This window comes from Neoarius graeffei, chromosome 11, assembly GCF_027579695.1.
Source record: "Neoarius graeffei isolate fNeoGra1 chromosome 11, fNeoGra1.pri, whole genome shotgun sequence".
Taxonomy (NCBI): domain Eukaryota; kingdom Metazoa; phylum Chordata; class Actinopteri; order Siluriformes; family Ariidae; genus Neoarius; species Neoarius graeffei.
Window position 1 is genome coordinate 60,878,241 of NC_083579.1, and position 23,119 is coordinate 60,901,359.

General features: G+C 41.5%; 2 protein-coding genes across 7 annotated transcripts in view; one reads left to right on the plus strand and one right to left on the minus strand.

Moving 5' to 3' along the window:
• Positions 1-265: 265 nt before the first annotated feature.
• On the minus strand, positions 266-1,397 carry myct1b (myc target 1b). Its single transcript, XM_060933105.1, has 2 exons — positions 1,215-1,397; positions 266-1,052 (listed from the first exon to the last, which is right to left on the minus strand). The coding sequence occupies exons 1-2, from the start codon at positions 1,267-1,269 to the stop codon at positions 526-528; spliced, it is 582 nt and encodes a 193-aa protein (XP_060789088.1). The 5' UTR covers positions 1,270-1,397; the 3' UTR covers positions 266-525.
• Positions 1,398-13,701: 12,304 nt separating this feature from the next.
• Positions 13,702-23,119, plus strand: part of syne1b (spectrin repeat containing, nuclear envelope 1b) — a 140,832-nt gene continuing 131,414 nt past the window's right edge. For all 6 annotated transcript variants that reach the window (XM_060934445.1, XM_060934448.1, XM_060934453.1 and 3 more), the window contains exon 1: positions 13,702-13,849. In XM_060934445.1, the coding sequence (XP_060790428.1) occupies positions 13,783-13,849 (67 nt within the window). In that variant the 5' untranslated portion in view covers positions 13,702-13,782. The remainder of the gene's footprint in view (positions 13,850-23,119) is intronic.

Below are 23,119 nucleotides of genomic sequence, written 5' to 3' on the forward strand. Positions count from 1 at the left end.
GGCAACCCCATCTAGAGGGAACATCTTGGAATCAGCTCTGCAATGGACAGGCAGAGTCTACTGACAGGGCAGTGGCTCTTCATGGTTTCCCTACCTTATTCAGGCTAATGAGATGTCCCAGTAGGGGACATGGAAAGATCCGTCAGACATGATGTTTGTTCTCCAGCAGCTCAGAATCCTACACCTCAAGCAGGAAATTTATATATGCATCCTCTAAAATGGCTATGGTCATCATTAAATTATTTTATTTTTTGGTTAATCCAACATTTAAGGCTCTTTGAAGCATCTTATACAAAATCATATGTTGCATGATTTTATCTTTTATATTTACATAATGTTTAAATTGCATTTGCATGCGACTATATATATGCACTCATGATCAGTCCTGCATTAGTCGGTACATCATGACAGGGGGAACCTGATGTTACAGAAACATAACCATTATCCTGCAGAAACATTGAACATAGCCTTGATCACCAGCGTGAATTTGCAAACACAAACACCAGTGCACATACAAACATGAAATCAGGTGTGAGTTTCTTGAAAGATATGAATAACACTGTCATATGCAGGTGGAGGAGTCTGTGTAGGAAGGAAGCCTCTCAGACTGCCTTTCCCTAACCAGAATGATTCTGATTGGCCCATATTATAAGGATCTGTCACAGAGTCAGTGCCGGTGGTGTCATGACGTAAAGCCCTTTGATTCTCATCTTCTTTTTCATCACTGCCCTTTTTCCGCACTGGTCTGAAGGTGGATGCTTGAAAGCTGGGGCTGCGTCCCAGCACTTCATTAGGGTCAACAGATGTCTGTCTCTGAAGGTTTAACACAGCTCTGCTTGTGCTCTCACTGTTTAGATTGAAGCTATTATTCCTGTAGCTGCCTAGCTGGCCGTGGAGGTTGTGTAATCCAGCAGCTCCTGATGATTGATTAGGACGTGTGCTAATCCTCACTGAAGCTCTGTGTCTGGAGATCCACGTTAAGAGGATGAAAATTAGGATTCCAATCAGCAGGCCAATGAGCATTGATAAGCAGAAAGCCAGGATCAGCTCCTCTGAATAAACAAACATGATTGAGCTTTAAATGACTGTTGTCAAAAACAAAACCTGATTGGAAGATATTGATTACAGTGAGACTGAAGATATTTCTGCTCCTATTTAATACCTAACGATTAATTAATTTTAAAAAATTTACTCAAACATACTCAAAAACTTACCATAATCGAATGTTTTTAGTATCTCCCAAATGGAATTGTTTTCATTTGCAGCCATAGTGCAAATGAACAGAAAGGCAAGTCACATGCAGTCAAATCCCAGAGAAAGATTGGAGCACTCAGTAACACTTTTCTCAGGGAGGCTTGTTCATTTTTTGTTTGCAGAGACGGAAACTTTGCCGTCATTCTTCCTGCCCCTCTACTTATAAAATTAGAAAATCCTTGGCTTATCTGTGTGGGACAGAAGACTAGAGGAACAGAGCTGCTTCCTCTTGCATCATTTCCTTTGTTTCATCAAATACAATACAATGGATTTACACCTCCTTTTTGCTTTAATGAAGATTTCAGCTTTGCTGTAGCTGCTCAGTTCATTAGATATGAAAAAGCGATGAAGAAAGTAAGGTGGTCATCCAACATCATTGTTTAAAAAAAATGTTTTGGATAGCCATGATCTATCCCCAGTGTATTTACAAAGTGACCTTGAAAAATAAGACCTGTCAAAGTAATAGTTTGATATATTTTTGCAATTAAATGTGTAGCTAAAACATGATAGAGTTCCTTTTTGCTCTTTGGGAGAACCCCATTTTGTTAGCTTTCCTAGTGTAACTGACATGACGCCGCATTTACAACTATATTTGCTATAACCTATAGTTTTCCCCCCAAAACACTTAAAAGCCACCAGTTAACTCCCTCAGTCTCATTTTGTCTTTGCTGTACATTCTCATTATTATTCACCTTTAGAGTTTATGCAACTTTTTTATGAATGGAAAACACTTTGCTGTGACATAAGAGTGAGTTCTACAGTGGTGCTTGAAAGTTTGTGAACCCTTTAGAATTTTCTATATTTCTGCATAAATATGACCTAAAACATCATCAGATTTTCACACAAGTCCTAAAAGTGGATAAAGAGAACCCAGTTAAACAAATGAGACAAAAAGATTATACTTGGCCATTTATTTATTGAGGAAAATGATCCAATATTACATATCTGTGAGTGGCAAAAGTATGTGAACCTTTGCTTTCAGTATCTGGTGTGACCCCCTTGTGCAGCAATAACTGTAACTAAACGTTTCCGGTAACTGTTGATCAGTCCTGCACACCGGCTTGGAGGAATTTTAGCCCATTCCTCCGTACAGAACAGCTTCAACTCTGGGATGTTGGTGGGTTTCCTCACATGAACTGCTTGCTTCAGGTCCTTCCACAACATTTTGATTGGATTAAGGTCAGGACTTTGACTTGGCCATTCCAAAACATTAACTTTATTCTTCTTTAACCATTCTTTGGTAGAACGACTTGTGTGCTTAGGGTTGTTGTCTTGTTGCATGACCCACCTTCTCTTGAGATTCAGTTCATGGACAGATGTCTTGACAGTTTCCTTTAGAATTCGCTAGAATAATTCAGAATTCATTGTTCCATCAATGATGGCAAGCCGTCCTGGCCCAGATGCAGCAAAACAGGCCCAAACCATGATACTACCACCAGCATGTTTCACAGATGGGATAAGGTTCTTATGCTGGAATGCAGTGTTTTCCTTTCTCCAAACATAACAGTTCTTATTTAAACTAAAAAGTTTTATTTTGGTCTCATCAGTCCACAAAACATTTTTCCAATAGCCTTCTGGCTTGTCCACGTGATCTTTAGCAAACTGCAGATGAGCAGCAATGTTCTTTTTGGAGAACAGTGTCTTTCTCCTTGCAACCCTGCCATGTACACCATTGTTGTTCAGTGTTTTCCTGATGGTGGACTCATGAACATTACCATTAGCCAATGTGAGAGAGGCCTTCAGTTGCTTAGAAGTTACCTTGAGGTCCTTTGTGACCTCGCCGACTATTACACACCTTGCTCTTGGAGTGATCTTTGTTGGTTGACCACTCCTGGGGAGGGTAACAATGGTCTTGAATTTCCTCCATTTGTACACAATCTGTCTGACTGTGGATTAGTGGAGTCCAAACTCTTTAGAGATGGTTTTGTAACCTTTTCCAGCCTGATGAGCATCAACAACGCTTTTTCTGAGGTCCTCAGAAATCTCCTTTGTTTGTGCCATTATCTGTCTGTCTAGTCTCATCCTCATTGTTGAGGGTCGGGGACCATGGACACAGCATGCACCACCGCTCTCCACCGTCTCCTCTCTCTGGCGACGGTCGTACATTCCCCCACTGGTCTCCCCGTCCAGTCTCTGATGTTGTCCGTCCAGTGGCGTCTTTGTTGTCCCCTCGACCGCTTCCCGTCAATTCTGCCCTCGAGGATGTGGGTGCAGAGGTTCTGTGCCCTGATGATGTGGCCGAAGTACTGTAGCTTCCACCTTTTGATGGTTGCTATGAACTGCTGCTCCATGCCCATCTCTTCCAGGACTGACTCGTTGGTTCTGTGGTCGATCCAGCTGATCCTCAGTGCCCGTCTGTAGCAGTCCATCTCGAATGCCATCAGTCTCTTGATGTCCGCAGCTCTCAGGGTCCACGTCTCGCAGCCGTACAATGCCACAGGCCATACCAGCGTCCTCAGGCATTTCAGCTTGGTGTTCTTCTGGATAGCGTGGTTCCTCCACAAAGTGGTGAGCAACTGGATGGCGGCTCTTGCTGCTCCAAGCTGAGCCTTGATCTCGTGGCTGCAACCTGCTGTCTGCTCAATGATGGAACCCAGGTACTTGAACTTCTCCACCTGGTCCAATGTGACACCTCAGCAGTGAATGTTAAGTTGTTCTGGCTCCCTGGTGGCTGCCATCACCTTTGTTTTCTTGGTGTTGATCTCCAGCTGGTACTTCCTGGAGACTCTGTCAACCTCATCTAGCAGAGCCTGTAGTCGTGCTGGTGATGTCGCTATCAGCACGATGTCGTCGGCAAAGCGTAGGTTGTTGAGCTCCTGGCCGCTGATGGTGATTCCAACCTAGCTGAGTTCATCTGCCAACTGCCGCATCACCTCCTCGGAGTAGAAGTTGAAGCATATGGGCAACAAAAGGCAGCCCTGTTGTACTCCCTTCCCGATGGTGAACCACTCCGTGAGGTTGTCTTCCACTCTGACCGCCCCCTGCTGCCCGCTGTACAGGTTCCTCAGTAGTTTAATTACTGTGCCACTGACTCCCATCTTCCTCAGCACGTCCCACAGTTTGGAGTTACGCACTGAGTCGAACACCTTTTTGTAATCGATGAAGGCCATGTACAGCTGGGTGTTGAATTCCCTTGCCTTCTCCATAATAATCCTGATATTGAAGATGTGGTCCCTCGTACCGACCTTCTTCCAAAAGCCCATTTGCACTTTTCGGTTCGTGCCATGATACACTTCCACAAACGTGTTGTGAAGATCAGACTTTGATAGATCCCTGTTCTTTAAGTAAAACAGGGTGCCCACTCACACCTGATTGTCATCCCATTGATTGAAAACACCTGATTCTAATTTCACCTTAAAATGAACTGCTAATCCTAGAGGTTCACATACTTTTGCCACTCACAGATATGCAATATTGGATCATTTTCCTCAATAAATAAATGACCAAGTATAATATTTTTGTCTCATTTGTTTAACTGGGTTCTCTTTATCTATTTTGAGGACTTGTGTGAAAATCTGATGATGTTTTAGGTCATATTTATGCAGAAATATAGAAAATTCTAAAGGGTTCACAAACTTTCAAGCACCACTATACATTTAATTCCCATTGTGTTAGATACGTCTGCTCTGTAGCTACACCTATTGGCCATTTTATTATATAAACAAATCAAAATGTCTCGGTTTATTTGAGTGAATAGATCTTTATATATTTTGCTAAGTACAGTTTGTGAACCACCCTCTGCCCGAGTATGTTGCTCTAGTATTATTGTATCTGGAATTTCTAAACATTATTCCATCAGAATTCCTGTCATAGGCTAATGATGGAACAACAAAACAAAACAAAACAAAAAATGAATGCTTCAGGCCCGAGTTAGCATTTAGGTAGAACAAAATATTAACAGCATAATCTAAACACTTTATTAGGAAATTTATAGAAAGTTGACAAATTATTAATTGATGGATTAGAACAAATGTCTACATTACAGGCATTTAGCAGACACTCTTATCAAGAGCAATGTACAACATACCCAGAGCAGCCTGTGGAGCGGTAGGGTGTTAGGTGCCTTGCTCAAGGGCACTTCACCCATTCCTGTTTGTCCACTGTCCAGGGAATCAAACCAGCAACATTTTGGTCCCAAAGCTGCATCTCTAACCATTAGGCCATGGCTTCCCCAAACAGGTGGAAAGTTGCACTAATACATAGAACAAATCCTGTGGTGGACCCAGAATATGATGAAACGTCTGTGGTGAGTAAAAGGCAAAAGTGTTTCTTTGCTGAAAAATCTCACCAGCTACTATAACACAGGCCAAGCTGCTCAAACCAGTAGACCATCTTTGCTAGCTGGCAAACTATTTTCCCACTTCCTTATTTCTTGACCTCATTGATCAGTATGTTTGAGAGCTTCTAACTGGTTTACTGCTGTGTTATTTTCTTACAAATAACTTGCCTACAGTGTAGCATTAGTAGCAGTAATTCAGAAACCTTTCCTTTCTACCAGCACTTACTAGCTGGCAAAGATTGTGTTTGAGTTTGGTGGTTGGTTAGGTCCAAACCAGTGCTTTAAGTGGGCTGGTACACACCCGTATGCAGTACCGCCACGTCTAGATTTTAACCTCTGGTGTACCAGGACTTTTTACGGCATACTGGGACTTCTCACAAGCTCACAGTACCCTTTCCTGTCCTCTCCATATCAGAGTGCCTCTTGGCGATTCGTTATGGCATTTAAACTACATTACCCAGGGTGCACTACGCGACGTTCACCTCTCTCGATGCTCGTGGGACTATGTGACGCTCACTCACTTGTTCACGGAGAAATCGGAAACAACAAACGGGAAAAACAAAGAAACAAAAACAGGACAGTAATGCTGGCATGGCTACAAAAGGGCACAAAGAGAATGAGAGGCGAAACGGAGTCAGATGACGCCACAGCTCTTCGACAGTCAAATTCTACCGTGGCAGAAATGCAGGTGGGGAGCGGCAAGCTAACATTAGCACATCTGCTAACAGCGAAGAGCCTGTTGCTATAGTAACGCCTGTTGCTACTGATACTCCAGCCAACTGCGACGTTAATATGGGGAAAGAAAGAAAAGAAGAAAGCACAAGTTTATTCATCACACACTTGTGAAATTTCCTCTCTGCATTTAAACCATCTGAAGCAGTGAACACACACGTGAGCAATGAGCACACACACGTACCCAGAGCAGTGGGCAGCCATGCTAACAGCACACGGGGAGCAGTTGGGAGTTAGGTGCCTCGCTCAAGGGCACCTCAGCCCAAGGCCATCCCATATTAACCTAACCTGCATGTCTTTGGACTGTGGGGGAAACTGGAGCACCCGGAGGAAACCCACGCAGACAACATGCAAACTCCACACAGAAAGGCCCTTGCCAGCTGCTGGGTTCGAACCCAGAACCTTCTTGCTGTGAGGTGACTGTGCTAACCACTACACCACCATGCTGCCCACTTAAAGTACTGGCACTTATTTTTTTCACTTAAAGCACTGAGCCTAACTGCGTATTCAATGGGGTTGGTTAATGATTGTTTTGCAAAATTGTTATTTCAACTATGTCCTTGTTTCAATTTTGAAAGCAAAGAGCAAAACATGGCCATTTACTTGCAAATATAACCCAAATGCAACCTAATCAGTGTACACCATTTTCCAAGCTGATGGGACATTTACAGACAACGCACAAAAGGCCAAAGACAAACCCAGGTATTTTTTCCCACCCAGACAGATGAGTTGACACACTTGCATATATTTGCTATGAATAGGAAGTATTATATATATTAAAGGGGACATATTATGAAAAACTCACTTTTTCAGTGCTTGTGCACGTACATTTGCATTTCTGGAGCGCCTGTTAACCCACAAACTCTGAAATAAGACAACCCAGTCAGTTTCTTTTAGTCTGCCTATTTTAGAAAACATGTGATTCAACAAGTCATTCAGATTTGGCTCCTCTTTCTATGTCACAAGGGGAACTTATTAGAATTATGCTGCCCCTTCATCTGATATCTCCACTCATGGCTTGTGAACTGCCTTTGTGAGTGAATATTCAAGAGGAAAGTGCTACCTGATTGGCTGGAAGAAGAAGGGGGTGGAGTGAGCAGTGGCTCATTATTATTTAAAGGAACAGGCACTCAGATCAGTGGTTTTGAAAAGGGCTGTTTAGACAGGGTAAGAAGGGAGCTGTGGTGCTTTATCCTTGTGGTATTTTGACAAAAACATGTCACAGACATTTCATTAAGACCTCAAGGAACTGTGTCAACTTGTGGAAAAGGAGTATAGTAGGTCACCTTGAAGATTTTCTTTTCAAAGAGCTGCCAACCACTTTAACAACAAAATATATATTTTGGCTTGAACATTGTCTAAGGATATTTTCATACTTGATCCATTTTCGCATTCCAAGTGGTCTGAGAACAGATCAGCATTTTTTGTGCATATGTGAAAACAACAAACGAATGTAAAACTATGCTCCAATTACTATGACATGTGGATCAATAGGGTCCACATGGCAGTGACCCCACATTCATAAGTGGGACAAGCTGGAAGAAGTGAGTAAGAAGTGAAGTGATTTCAAACCCAGATGTCTTCAGCATATAACAAAAACAAAATAATTGACTGTTCCAATACTTTCACAGGGGACTTTAGCTGCAGTTTTCTGTCTTTGCTAGCCACCTAAATGAGTCAAAAGTAAGTTTATATATTACATGAAGCAAGAGCTGTTTTGCAACAAAATTCTCTCTCATCCCCCTCCTCCATGTCAAGTAGGTCACTTTAGTTCTGTTTTTCACTCTCTCAAATTTTTATCCACAATGAAATGATAACAGGGCGGCAGGGTGGTGTAGTGGTTAGCGCTGTCGCCTCACAGCAAGAAGGTCCGGGTTCGAGCCCCGTGGCCGGCGAGGGCCTTTCTGTGTGGAGTTTGCATGTTCTCCCCGTGTCCGCGTGGGTTTCCTCCGGGTGCTCCGGTTTCCCCCACAGTCCAAAGACATGCAGGTTAGGTTAACTGGTGACTCTAAATTGACCGTAGGTGTGAATGTGAGTGTGAATGGTTGTCTGTGTCTATGTGTCAGCCCTGTGATGACCTGGCGACTTGTCCAGGGTGTACCCCGCCTTTCACCCGTAGTCAGCTGAGATAGGCTCCAGCTTGCCTGCGACCCTGTAGAACAGGATAAAGCAGCTAGAGATAATGAGAATGAGATGAGATAAGATTTCCTGTGTCTCTCAGTTGTGCAGCGTGGAAGAATCAGCCGTTTACTGAAAGTGCTCCTGTGGCTGATCAGCTCCTCATGTCAAGGGTGGCAAGGACAGTCTAAGATTGTTTTTTATTTTGGACAGTGTCCTCTTCTCCAACACCACTGTCAGAGAGTCCAGTTCCGCGCCTACAACATGGCCAGCCTTCCTGATGATCTTATTGAGTCTGTTACAGTATACAGTATACAGTATACCGTACATTATAAAAAATGTATGCCATCAGCAATATAAACAGTACACCATACATAACATGACAGACGGATGGGCTCCACCAAGGTTAAAATGCCCCAGACACACCAGTGATGGACTCTTAAAATGTCATCAGTGGTGCCTCAGTTCAGTTCAGTTGGTCGGGTTCAATGCCCGAAATGATGATCACATCATCAGTTTTTCTTTGGCTAATCAGACACAAGGTATGCCACCACTCTTGCCGGAGCGGTTGGGGGTTAGGTGCCTTGCTCAAGGGCACTTAAGTCAATCCTGCTAGTCTGGGGAATCGAACCAGCAACCTTTTGGTCCCAAAGCTGGTGCCTAGGGTGGTCCTGAAATGTATGGGAATTTTTTTTTTTTTTACCAAAACATTCCAACCACCCTACCATTTTTTTACATAGGCTAAAAGAAGGCAACAAGCAAATTTTCAGAAAAATTGGTTAATATTTAGAGGTGCCACACGAGGTTGCAAATCGGCACTATTAACATTAGTTGGTGCGTAGACTGTTGCAGAGAAGATCTCAAACCCCCAAAAAGTCACAGTTCTAGAGGGAATATGCCATGAAAAAGAAGAGGCAGGAAGAGTTTATAGACTGATAGAAGGTTAACTTTCATGCACTAAGGGGTTCTTAAACAATGAGCACCCCTTACAAAAATTAACCATGGTTTTACTATGAAAACGAACCATGGTTTTACCATGGTTTATAGTTATTCATGGTTTTCATGGTTTTTTGGGTAACCATGAAAACCATGGTGCATTTTACCTCAATGTTCACTTAAATTTTTAGGTTCTAAGTAAATGTTAATGTATCTGGGCTGTTAATCGAGATCCTTCTCTACAGCATTGACTGTTGGACGAAAGCATGGTAATACTACAGTTAGTGCATCCTTTTAAAATCATACTATCCCTTTTTAAACTAATTTCGTAGTTACTATGACCTATTACACATACAACTATGCTACCACAGCTACTGCAATACTATGGATAAACCACAGTAATGCTATGGTTGGTTCATAGTACTTAGAATCACCATGAAATACCATAGTAGATCCATGGTTACTACCATGGATAAACCATAGTAATACTATGGTTGGTTCATAGTACTTAGAATCACCATGAAATACCATAGTAGAACCATGGTTACTACCATGGATGAACCATAGTAATACTATGGTTGGTTCATAGTACTTAGAATAACCATGAGATATTATGGTAGAATCATGGTTACTACATAAAAACCATGGTAAAACCATAGTAAACCATGGTAGATTTTCGTAATCGTAATATGCTGATGAAGTTGTGAATGTTTTTCTTTCTATGCTTTTCAGATGGCTAGCAACAGTAATACAAGTAGTACCGGTGGTGCAAAGCACAAAACCAGAAAGGACAATTATGTTTGGTTAATTGGTCCCACTTCCAAGGAACTGTCTGGGAGAAAGCTTCCTTCTGCTAGGGAAGTCCTTAGTGTGTTCTTTTATCTCCACAAGATACCATAATACCGAAGGGTTTAGAAAATCACAGACAAGTAATAGCTATTGTTACTTTGAACACTGAAGTTATATTACTGTATTGCTTGTATTAGTATGAAACAGTTAATAAGCCACATTATTTTATATTGTGTCTTGAGTGAAAACTTTAATGGCTTTGTGGCACCTCTAAACATTGTTCAATCTTAACCAAATTTCGCACAATAACTTCTTTTAGGCAATGTAAAAAAAAGGTAAGGTGGTCGTAACAAAATCCTAAAAAATTTTTTTGGGACCACCCTAGTGGTGCCCTTACAGCCCTTTAAGAAGAAGTAGTAGTTTTGGTATTGGGCTGTTGTATACCACTAGGTGGCGACAATTCGCACTAATGTGGATGATTTGTAAAGTTGTTACGCTGTTACCATGGGCAACCAGAGTATTTACCTTGCACACTACTGAAGGACCGAGAGAGGTGATGTTTGAGTCATCTAGTATCTGCGGAAAACTTAAACCACAACTAATGTCGACATTTCTGAAGAAGGTGACTATTTTAATGCAATTTCCCCTCAACAAAATATTCAAGTTACAGTAGGAGTTACAGTAGGAGTGTGTTCTCAGAGGAGAGTTTATCATACTGAGGTGGTCATGCAGAGTGGAGTCAAGTTATACTAGAACCTTCAGTGAAGTCTGTTTTATTGCATGTAAATTACATCGTAATTATTTTCTTATAAACTAATTTAGAGAATTTGTGACAAATACTCCACATACACCCCTTTTTGCAGTGGACTTGAAATATTCTGCAATAATATGAAAGTGAGGGAAGGAATTTCCAAGGGAATAGAGCTCAAGCTGTGTGTGTGTGCAGATTATACACTACCGTTCAAAAGTTTGGGGTCACTTTGAAATTTCCTTATTTTTGAAAGAAAAGCACTGTTCTTTTCAATGAAGATCACTAAACTAATCAGAAATACACTCTATACATTGCTAATGCGGTAAATGACTATTCTAGCTGCAAATGTCTGGTTTTTGGTGCAATATCTCCATAGGTGTATAGAGGCCCATTTCCAGCAACTATCACTCCAGTGTTCTAATGGTACAATGTGTTTGCTCATTGCCTCAGAAGGCTAATGGATGATTAGAAAACCCTTGTACAATCATGTTAGCACAGCTGAAAACAGTTTAGCTCTTTAGAGAAGCTATAAAACTGACCTTCCTTTGAGCAGATTGAGTTTCTGGAGCATCACATTTGTGGGGTCGATTAAATGCTCAAAATGGCCAGAAAAATGTCTTGACTATATTTTCTATTCATTTTGCAACTTATGGTGGTAAATAAAAGTGTGACTTTTCATGGAAAACACAAAATTGTCTGGGTGACCCCAAACTTTTGAACGGTAGTGTACTTTCATATGGGTCTGTCTCAGAAACTGGGTACTGTGGGGGTACCCCACTAAATATACTCACAGTCAGTAAACTATACGGTTTTGAATGGTGATGTTGGTTTTAATTTGAAATAAAATGATGAAAGAAATAATACAGATAAAACTAAATCTTTGATGTGAATACTCTTCAGAATTTGGCAAAAATTCTGCAAATTTGTGGAAAAATGGCGGCTTGATCTGGGACATGATAAATGGTTGATTGCATCGCGTTCCCTTAAAAAGGTTGTAGTCCACTGAAAAGTCTACAGTTATCACTAATTGTATTTTAAGTTGTAACTTTATACACCTAAGGATTGGTGTGCTCACAGAATAATCATAACCATAATAAAACATCATGCAAAATATTTGATCACCATTGTAACTCCATTTTCCGCATACCCAAAACCAATACGATCGTGTGTTTTGATCTAAACGGAAAGCCTCAGGGTCAAGGTCTCTACCTCACCAAAAGTAGTAACTTAAAATCACTACGCCATATAAAAATTTTGTTACAAGTCTGTGATTTTGTTTTTTAAAGCGAAAGCTGAAAGTTAGGTATAGAATATGTTCCTTACAGAATATGTTACAATGGTAGCTGGTCTTGTATGAATTTCTGAGCTATAAAATGAGTTGTGCCCTGTGATGACCTGGCGACTTGTCCAGGGTGTACCCCGCCTCTCGCCCGTAGTCAGCTGGGATAGGCTCCAGCTTGCCTGCGACCCTGTAGAACAGGCTAAAGCGGCTAAAGATAATGAGATGAGATGAGAAAATGAGTTGTGGTCTATTTTTTACCGTAGCGTGTTATTTGTGTGTGGGGAAGGACACACATTAACAATTTGCATGTGTAGGATGGAATTTTCTACTCCAACAGTTAGAAGTTGATCGCGCTTCCATCTGCGGTCTCTCTGTTACGCGGGTGATCTGTTCGGACGTTATCACTGAAAAGGTGAGTTTTGACAGTTTTATTTTGTTTTAGTCTTGCAGTATAAGGCAATAGAGTGTTTCTTTTTCATTTTACTTTCATATTTCGTAGTGTTTGCATATTTTTGGCCAATATTTTGCAACCATGGTCAATTTAGATCGAACATTTGATAGAATCTACGGCCAGTCATTTTGCCCCGCCCCCACCTCGCGCTCCGTCCGGTGCAGTAGTGATGTCCCGTTGCTCGCGCGCTGCAGCAGAGACCCGCGCGACCTTCAGCCGGTACAGTCGCTGTTCTTTTACCACTGCCGTTATTCTCATCTTTCCGGTGTGTTCTTGATTTTTCCATTGTGTCCTTTTGTCCTATTTCGCCATATCAAATACCCAAAATGTATCATATTGTTCATATTTAAGTGAATAATCAATTCAGTCATCATAACTTGGCATTTTTAACCCAAGCAATCAAAAAGAGGAAATTTATTCAATATTTTCACTCATCTGTGAAGGAGGGGCTTTAATTCTTCATGATGTAGTTATTTTATATATAAATCAAATTTACAAAAGCATTTGAATTGTAATAAAAAAAAATTCCACAGTGGAGGCCAGATAAAGCAAGATACTATCTTTACTCTTATTAAACATGACAAAAGAAACATTGAGTGTTAGGTAAATGCAAAAAAAATAGTACAATTAGAAAATTTATTTTTTGACCATAATGTCCCAAATGAGAGACCAGTTTCTGAGACGGACCCATATCTGTAATGAGGAAGGAAGATGTTCTACATGCAAACAGTGAAAGTGCAGCCTCAGTTTTGAATCAGATTAGTAAAACCTAACAAATATTTATTTTGCTATCATGCATAATTTAAATCTGATATTTATTTACTCATTCAGCTCGGTCAATAGCTTATAACTGTGATACGCACTGATAGTTCATATACACTCCTTGTGTTCTGAAAGTCATATGCAAATGACTTTTTCTTTCCTTCATCTATATAGACAGTGACAGGAAGAAGGCTTGTGATTGGACACTGAGGCTCGTGTGCTCACTGGGGCCGGAAAAGAAACCTGCTTTCTCATTGGATGCTCTGCATCAAGTTCCTGGACTGTGCCTGAGAGAGAGAGAGGTAGAGAGGGAGGTAAAAAGAGAGCTGCGGAAGGGTTCAGCGGGGATGTCCTCCTGAGAAAGTAGTGCAGTAGTTGCTCTGCTGAGTGCTTGGCAGGTTGTGGTAAGACTACAGCAGAAGAGTGCCATGGCTTCACTCAGCCCTTTCGGAAGGTCCACCACGGACATTCGCAATGTGATGCAAAGACTGCAAGGTAAGTGATGCTGCCTCCTGGTTCTTTATCTGCTGCAAGTATCCTCTCACTGTACCTAGTTTAGAGTTTGCAGACAAGGATATTCACACACACACACACTCTCACACACACGTATAATTGTAATTGCACAGTCACTTTCTGGTCATACATCCTTACCTAACACACTATTCATCCAGTAAGGCAGCAGTATGTTTTACTAAATATTTAATCTGAAATCATTCATTTTCATTCAGGTAATTTGGTGTGCAGTGACATAAGTGACGTGAATGTCGATTTGGTCTGTGTGGATTTATTCTAAACTCTCAGCCAAATATTGATTGAAGAAATACACCCCAAATACTAGTCTGTAGTGGACTCTGTGCCATAATCAGTGTGATGTCAAGAGGGACTAGTGCTGGCTGGCAGTGCTGCAGTGCTGTATGGAAGTGCCAGGTTTTTCTCCTAGGGGACCATCACTACTCCTCATCAGGCCATAAGCAGGTGGTTGGGAGTGGTGGTGGTTTTGTTTTTGCCCTTTTTTCTGGGCAGATTTATGTATGACTGCTGCCAGATCAGCAGATAATTTGATAAAGCCGGATGTGAGCCACAGCAAGATGTGTTCTTAAAGCTGTAAAGCACTCTTTTGTTAAACTTTTCTAGATATTATTTTCCAAGAAAATCAAGTTATAGCTTAAGGAATGCATATAATAAAAGACGTGATGATCCTTCATTAGGCTCAGCTTCCATTTCTCTGTATTTAGTTGAGTCAGTGGTTTGGGTTTTTGCTTTCCCTCATGCTTATTGCAATGTTTCTTTCACTCTCATTCTATTTTTGAGAAGTTGTGCTGTGAGGAAGTGGCGTAATGTTTATATCTGACACTTTGGTTACCAAGGAGGGCCAAACTTTGATCAATGTGTGTTGTGTAGGCTTCCTTTCAAGACTGGCACTTACATCCTCTGTGACAAAAGTCTGAGTTAACAGAAAGACTCTGTGCCACAGTGTTAAAACAAAGGATGAGTTAAGATGCTTTGTATGTAAGTGATTCCCTCACTGCATTCAGATGTATAGGTAGACTGTGGGTGGTAAAAGAGAGCAACTGGACTTGCTCGAAGATTCTTGAAGACGTTTCACCTCTCATCCGAAAGGCTTCTTCAGTTCTGTCTGACGAATAGGGAGTATCAGGTAAAGTCAGATTTACCTGTCTTAGTCAGACAGAACTGAAGAAGCCTTTCGGATGAGAGGTGAAACGTCTTCAAGAATCTTCAAGCAAGTCCAGTTGCTCTCTTTTACCACCCACAGTTTACTATGACCTGGATGACTGAGAATCTTCACGGAGATGTATAGGTAGAGATGTTCAGGCTATTGTCATTCTGACTGTAGTGCTTCCAAATGGATTTTCCAAAACCAGTACCAAGAGAGAGAAAAAAACAGAGCAGGTACTTCTCTCCAGGGACCTCACAGTGATATCGATCATCCAAGTGCTGCTGATGTTATACTCATTTTTCCACTTACCACCTATTTTCGGTGCAAAAAATACCTCTTTTTTGCACTTGGAGCTTATGCCTGGCTCAGGCTCAGACAATACCTGATCTTTTATACTGGGGGGGGAACCCCCTATACAGTATATACAGATAACAAAAAACAAACAAACTGAATTTCTGTTTATATTCATTTCAGTGATTTATTCCCAGCCTGGCTCTGTGATGAATGAACAGTGTGTATGGAGACAAATAGAACTTGATACTACTCCTGTCCTTGAGCAGGGAACAAATCAATATTTTTCAGCTGCTTTTTTATTAATCGCAATTGTGTTATATCACTGTACTGGGGGGGTCCCTTGCATCTATGAGTTTGTATTTATAACTGTTGGGTTAGCTATTGTTTTCCGACTTACAGGCTTGCATTTCACCTGTGTCTCACATGCCAGTGATCCACTTACTAATAGGTAATAACATTGATATGCTAAGGGCAGAATGGATATACGGTATGGATACCTCCAGAGATGTTCATTCCAGTTCACTAGGACACAGAAAGACCTTCGGGAGCAGAATGTTCCCATGACTAAGTAAATACTGTGTGTTTTTTAAGGTGACAGTTTAATTATTACACTGTGTTGTAGGAGAATACCATCAGGGCATTTGTGTGTAACAGGCAAGTAAAGATAGGCTGTGTCATTATTGTTGTGAATTAGTTTATCACTGCCAAGGATGAAGGGCTGGGGTGAGGCGAATGGTTATGCATAAAAATAAATAAATAAATAGCTTTAAATACACCATATTTAAATCAATACAGTATCCATAACCAGCCTACAGTCTTATCTGGAATGTACGCTTTGTGTAGAGGTATTTGGTTCTGGGATTGCATTTACATTTACGACATTTGACAGATGCCCTTATCCAAAGTGACTTACAGAAGTGCTTTGAAGTCTAGACCAATAAATAAATACACATAAATACTTTTATTATTGGGTGGCATGGTGGTGTAGTGGTTAGCGCTGTCGCCTCACAGCAAGAAGCTCCGGGTTCGAGCCCCGTGGCCGACGAGGGCCTTTCTGTGTGGAGTTTGCATGTTCTCCCCGTGTCCGTGTGGGTTTCCTCCGGGTGCTCCGGTTTCCCCCACAGTCCAAAGACATGCAGGTTAGGTTAACTGGTGACTCTAAATTGACCGTAGGTGTGAATGTGAGTGTGAATGGTTGTCTGTGTCTATGTGTCAGCCCTGTGATGACCTGGCGACTTGTCCAGGGTGTACCCCGCCTTTCGCCCGTAGTCAGCTGGGATAGGCTCCAGCTTGCCTGTGACCCTGTAGAACAGGATAAAGCGGCTAGAGATAATGAGATGAGATGAGACTTTTATTATTATGGCCGGGTTCTTGCCCAAACTGATAACCACATCATCAGTTTTTCCTTGGCTAATCAGACACAAGGTACACCACCACACTTGCCAGAGCAGTTGGGGGTTAGATACTTTGCTCAAGGGCACTTGAGTCAGTCCTGTTGGTTTGGGGAATCCAACCAGCAACCTTTTGGTCCCAAAGTTGTTTCTCTAACCATTTGGCCATGGCTTCCCCTACCCATAAGTACATAAATGCGTACATAAGTACATAAATGCAGGATCTTACTGTCCTGCACATTTCATTTCATGCTGTTTATTCATTTAATTTTTAACAGCAAGTTCGGCAATGAGCATCTTATCAAAGTTGTGGTAATTAGTTAAATTGTTTTACTAAGGTTGATGTAATTTGAAGGACAGATGCAGGATAGCCTGAGTTATGCAGTGGGTTAATATGTAGCTGTGATCTCTATGGAAATACCCATGTGTCAGAATACTAACAACAAAAGTACAGCTGTGAATAAAGAGTGCAGGCATAAATTTAGAATTCATACTGATCAGGAAGGAAGGGATATTTGCAGCTTTCTGATAGTTTCAACCCAGCTGTCAAAATAAGGTTTTATACAAAAAGGTCAAATTATGAGCTATCCTAATTTTCATGTTTTGCATTTGCATAGGAGTTTGACAAGTTATGATGTAGCTTTATCACAAGAAATTTTGTTGTTTCCGAGTGTGAAACAAAAGTTTTCAGCACACTTTTGAGATTTTGGATGACATGTATTCTCTGGAAAATAAATGTGTCTCTGATGAATTTTGAATTGGTTGCCATGGTAGGACGTGAATAAATAAGGGGGAGAAGGTGTGTTGGTGAAATGAGGGAAGGGCCTTGGTTACTGCAGCAGTTGTTAGTTTCAGCATGAAAGTTGAAGTGTGGTTTCCTCTTTAGCAGTAACTGACATACTCCAGTTAAGAGATTGTGGTTAAGTAGCGTGCCATGTACTTACCACTGCCACACATCTACCTCTCTTACCATTTTCTGGTTTTCGAATTATAAAAAAGCAAATCGTGCTTCTGAATTCCTTATACTTGTCTGTTAAACCAGGCTGTTAAAGTAATCTGTTGAATTATCTGTTGAAGTCTGTTGTCCCACTGTAGAAAGAGAAAATATTCCTATGCTGCTTGTTTCAGAACAGCTTCCTCTATCTGTCAGGGGCAGCTGTCAGAGACTGTGAATGCTCTTCTGGGAGATGAGAGACCAGGGCATTGACTCCCTGTCAAACAGCCACTGGAAAATTTGGATTCAGATACATGATGATAATGAGAATACCTATAAAATGCATGCAGAGAATATAATGACCCGATAGAAAATATGATATCTGGAATTTATTGGTAATGCTGCTTGTGACATTACAATGGATAAAGGTTCACAATAGGTTTCATAGAATCATAGGGATGTGCTGAGGCTAAACGAATCAATAAAGAGTCAGCTTTTACAGTAGTCTCTGATGGACAATTAAAACTCCTACATCTATAATGTGAGTATCCTCACTCAGGAAACCACATCTACACTTGACCCACTGCCAATGTTGTCTGTGTCTAATTTATGTTTAGTACCAAATGGACCTGATGATCTGAAGAGCATAATATCATTTAGAGCCTGGTCATAAGACTCGTTTTCTGTAACTCAAGAGCCCTGTTGCTGTGTCTGTCAGGGGATGCATAATTAAAGCCAAACTCACAACTTGCATTCATCACTTTACTTTTTCCTATTTCTCTAAGAATTGTGGCACTTCTGAAACTCTGAAGTGTCCACTATAAAGAACAAGATCTAAGATATCAGATCTTAGCCATTGGTAATACGTAATATTTATGGAACTCTGCTTGATCCAGTTTCAAGGACAGACAGCAATAAATGCTTTTGCACCAATTAAAAAAATACATATCTATTTTGGGGTAATCAAAGGTGTGTGTTAATGTGTACTAGTTAATCTCATACAATTAGAATATTGTGAAAAATATTTTTTTTCATAATTTAATTCAAAAAGGTAAACTTTCATATATTCTATATTCATTAAATGTAAAGTGAAATATTTCAAGCCTTTTTTGTTTTAATTTTGATTATTATGGCTTATAGCTCATGAAAATCAGAAATCCAGTATCTGAAATTATTGGAATATTTCCGAAGATGAATCAAAACAGGATTTACAATACAAAAATGTCCAACTTCTGAAAACTATGTTCATTTATACACTCAGTATTTGGTTGGGGCTCCTTTACCAAAAATTACTGCATCAGTGCGGTGTGGCCTGGAGGTGATCAGCCTATGGAACTGCTGAGGTGCTATTGAAGGGGTGGCATGGTGGTGTAATGGTTAGCCCTGTCGCTTCACAGCAAGAAGGTTCTGGGTTTGAGCCCAGTGGCCGACGGGGGCCTTTCTGTGTGGAGTCTGCATGGGTTTCCTCTGGGTGCTCTGGTTTCCTCCACAGTCCAAAGACATGCAGGTTAGGTTAACATGAGATGGCCTTGGGCTGAAGTGATAGTGGCCTTCAGCTCATCTGTATTTTTGGGTCGGGCGTTTCTCATCTTTCTCTTGACAATACGCCATATGCCGCTTTTCCACTACCAACGCGGCTGAGTTGGGCTGAGCCGTGCTGTGCTGAGTTGGGCTGAGTCGAGCTGAGTGGGGCTGTTGGAGTTGCATTTCAACTACAACCGCGCTGAACCGTGCTGGCTGGAAGTGGGTGGACACATTGGGTGGAGTTAGCGAAAGTGGGTGGACGTCACGTGATGTCGTTAGGCAGCGCAAACAGTGACATCAGTGACCTTTTAAGCGGTTGTCTCACGACCCGGATAGTAAACAATAAACATGGAGGACATGGAGTCGTTAGTGTTGCTGGTCTTGGTGCTGTGGCTTGTTGTCACCGACAACGCCAACAGATACTGGCAAGAGCGTATAGATGAGGCGAGGCGCATAAGGCTTCAGAAGTTCTCGTAATTCGTAATTCTTCTTCTTCCGGGTTTACGGTGTTTACAGATCCCAGCGTGCTCGCGGGGCATGTGTGGGCATGTGAGGACACTCCTCCTCACCAATCAGTGCACAGGGGAGTGTCTCCTCACGCCCCTAGCCCCACTCGGCTCGGTATGGCTCGCTTCAGCCCTACTCCAAAACCGTGCGAGTTTTGGGGGCTGAGTAGGGCTGAAGTGAGCTGAGTCGTGCTGCTGAGGTAGTCGAAACGCGAGCCGTGTCGGGCTGAAGTGAGCTGAAGTGAGCTGAAGTGAGCCGAAAAAGGGTAGTGGAAAAGGGCCAATAGATTCTCTATGGGGTTCAGGTCAGGGGAGTTAGCTGGCCAATCAAGCACAGTAGTATCATGGTCAGCAAACCATTTGGTAGTAGTTTTCGCACTGTGGGCAGGTGCTAAGTCCTGCTAGAAAGGAAAATCAGCATCTCCATAAAACTTGTCAGCAGATGGAAGCATGAAGCACTCTAAAATCTCCTGGTAGACAGCTGTGCTGACTTTGGACTTGATAAAACACAGTGAACCAAAACCAGCAGATGACATGGTACCCCAAATCATCACAGACTGCAGAGACTTCACACTGGACTTCAAGCACCTTGGATTCTGTGCCTCTCCACTCTTCCTCCAGACTCTAGGACCTTGATTTCCAAATGAAATACAAAATTTACTTTAATCTAAAAAGAGGACTTTGGACCACTGAGCAACAGTCCAGTTCTTTCTCTCCTTAGCCCAGGTAAGACGCTTCTGACGTCGTCTCTGGTTCAGGAGTGGCCTGTTATTAGGAATGCAACAGTTGTAGCCCCTTTCCTGAAGACATGGTGGCTCTTGATGCACTGACACCAGCCTCAGTACACTCCTTGCGAAGCTCTCTCAAGTTCTTGAATTGACTTTTCTTGACAATCCTCTCAGGGCTGCGATCATCCCTGTTGCTTGTGCACCTTTTCCAGCCAGCCTGTTCAGCAGTAACCTTCTGTGGCTTACCCTCCTTGTGGAGGGTATTGATGATCATCTTCTGGACAACTGTCAAGTTAGCAGTCTTCCCCAAGATTGTGGTTGTGTGTACTGAACTATACCAAGAGATACATGGTATTTATACTGTTTTACTCAAACTCGAAATGAAATATTCTTATATTTTGAGGGTATTTTATTTTATTTTTTAGATTTTTTACACTGTAGGCCATAATTATCAAAATTAAAAGAGAAAAATGCTTGAAACATTTTAGTTTACGTGTAATGAGTCTCGAATATATTCAATTTTCACTTTCTTAAATAACTGATGGAAAACATTGAACTTTTTCACAATATTCTAATTGTTTGAGATGCACTAGTCAAGCACCTCAAACAAGAATTAAGAGATTAGGCAGTAGGGTTGCACTGACTGCCTTTGTAAAAGGAACTGGAAACTGTGCCTTATTTGTCACCTTGTCTATCACAATACAGTTATTTGTAAAAGTGAGAAACGTTAATCTAATGAGTTTGTATTCATTTATTACGACATTTAGCTAAGCAGCAAATGACATTAGCCCTTATGAGATGGAATTTTTGTTTTTCTGTATATCGTGAAAGTACAAAGGCAGATTGATTTATAAATCCTAAAACTATGCAAGTGGATTAAATGGTTAAGTGGATTTGTAGCTCAGATGCAATTTCAAAAGTATTGCTAACATTTTGGAGACAAAATCTAAGATTAAATTCAATAATTTAATAATAATTCAATAAATTAAATGGAACATATTCCATGCCTTGAAATTCAAGGTGTAATTAATTCTCACTGTGTCCACAAACAGACCAGTAGTGCTTAAGATTTCAGTGACATTAAAAGCCGTTATGAGTTGTTTTTAATAGCATAGCCAGGCTAAAAGCAGGACCAAGGACTCAGGACTTTATAGGTTTCAGAGTAACAGGCATGCTGTGGGCACAGTACGAGAGCAGGTGGCAGATGCATAGCAATGTTTACCACATAAATGATTCAATACCTAGACTTTGTATGAACTTCCATGATACTCTTAGCTCACTTTTGGTTCTCTTGTGTCAACAAAGCATTCGGTACACACAGTTTTGTGCAATATTAGGCCTTATGAATAGTATTTTACCTTGGAAATGATTAACAATAGGTTGTCCAGGTTGATGTACTCTCATTTTTATATATACTTTTGTTGTAAATGTTAATTACCTTCATGCTGATGATAACTCATCGGAAAAGAGAGTTGCTATTAATGAAGTGTTTTTTACATCACACATCTGGAGTACTTGTTTTGGTTGCATATCAGTTGGACGGTGTACAGCACTGGAGCTTGCCCCGCCCCCTGCATAAACCAGAGTACTGGCCACCGTCTGATCTCATAGCTCCATGCATGCTGATTGGATGAGCACTGGCATAGATGATGAGGTGCCGGGGATGGTGCTGGAGGCTGAGCAGAGCAGCGGGGTTTGGTTAGGCACATCCACAGTAGCATGGCTCCTTTGCACCACTGACAACACGAAGCTGCCAGCCTCATAAAAGCAGCCCTTCATTAAGGGCCTCTCCTCATCCGAGGGGTGTGAGCGAGAGGGGGACAGAAGAGAGAGGAAAAAGAGGGAGGGTGAGCCTTTCCCTCGGGAAAGCAGTGCAGCCGGCTCTGTTTTGCTTCCTAAAGGAAAAAACGACAGCTGATCTTTTTCTCCCTCCTCAAATTTCCTATTTGGATGACATCCTCAGAGACCCACACTGAGTGAGTGACACTGAAAAAAACAGCGAGTCCGCAGCACAGCAGAATGGCTCAGTTTAAGGATGTAGCTCTGAAAAAGACCACGTCTCTGAACCTGGTGACTGGATTCTTTCAGTATCTGCGTGGTAAGTGGTTGTCTCATCTCTCCAGAGATGTATGTGAGCGAGACCAACAGCACAGATTTATATGTAGTGTGTGCTGTGCTATATGTAGGTGAAGCAGATGCATGAACGAGATTTGCTGTGACACAGCAGTGGGCCTCACTAGGCATTACTGGTCAGCTGAGATCCTCCTCCAAAGAGAGGTAATTACCGATCAGTGTCACGGCTGTCCTCTGCTGCTCATGTGCCGAGTTAGCACAGGTGTCTGCTGCACGTGTGCACTAATGCTAGCTGCATACAAGTGCGCATGTTGGACTTATGGCCACAATGTCTCAAAGCTGCACTGGTAGCAATATTTGTTCTGGGAAATCATGCTACATGGAAATGGCTTCCCATCAGCTGACTGCATGCAGAAAGAGGATGTTATGTCTTGTGAATGGATTTCATGTGAGCGGTTTGAGTCCTTCTTGCCTAAGTGTGAATCATGTCTAGGTGACTCAAACTACCAAACATGCCCTGATATTGTAAAAGCATTGAACATTTTATTTGTTTTGTGTGCGCTGTTATGTTTATCATCTGTAACACCTTTATGTATGTGAATGACCAGCAATGTAGAGCAATGTCATCAGTGATAAT

Excerpts from the sequence above, each read along its gene's own strand:
- myct1b (XM_060933105.1), bottom strand. The coding sequence starts at position 1,269 with ATGGCTGCAAATGAAAACAATTCCATTTGGGAGATACTAAAAACATTC. Across the intron at positions 1,053-1,214 it reads ACTAAAAACATTCGATTATG|AGGAGCTGATCCTGGCTTTC; the intron begins GTAAGTTTTTGA and ends TTGTTTATTCAG.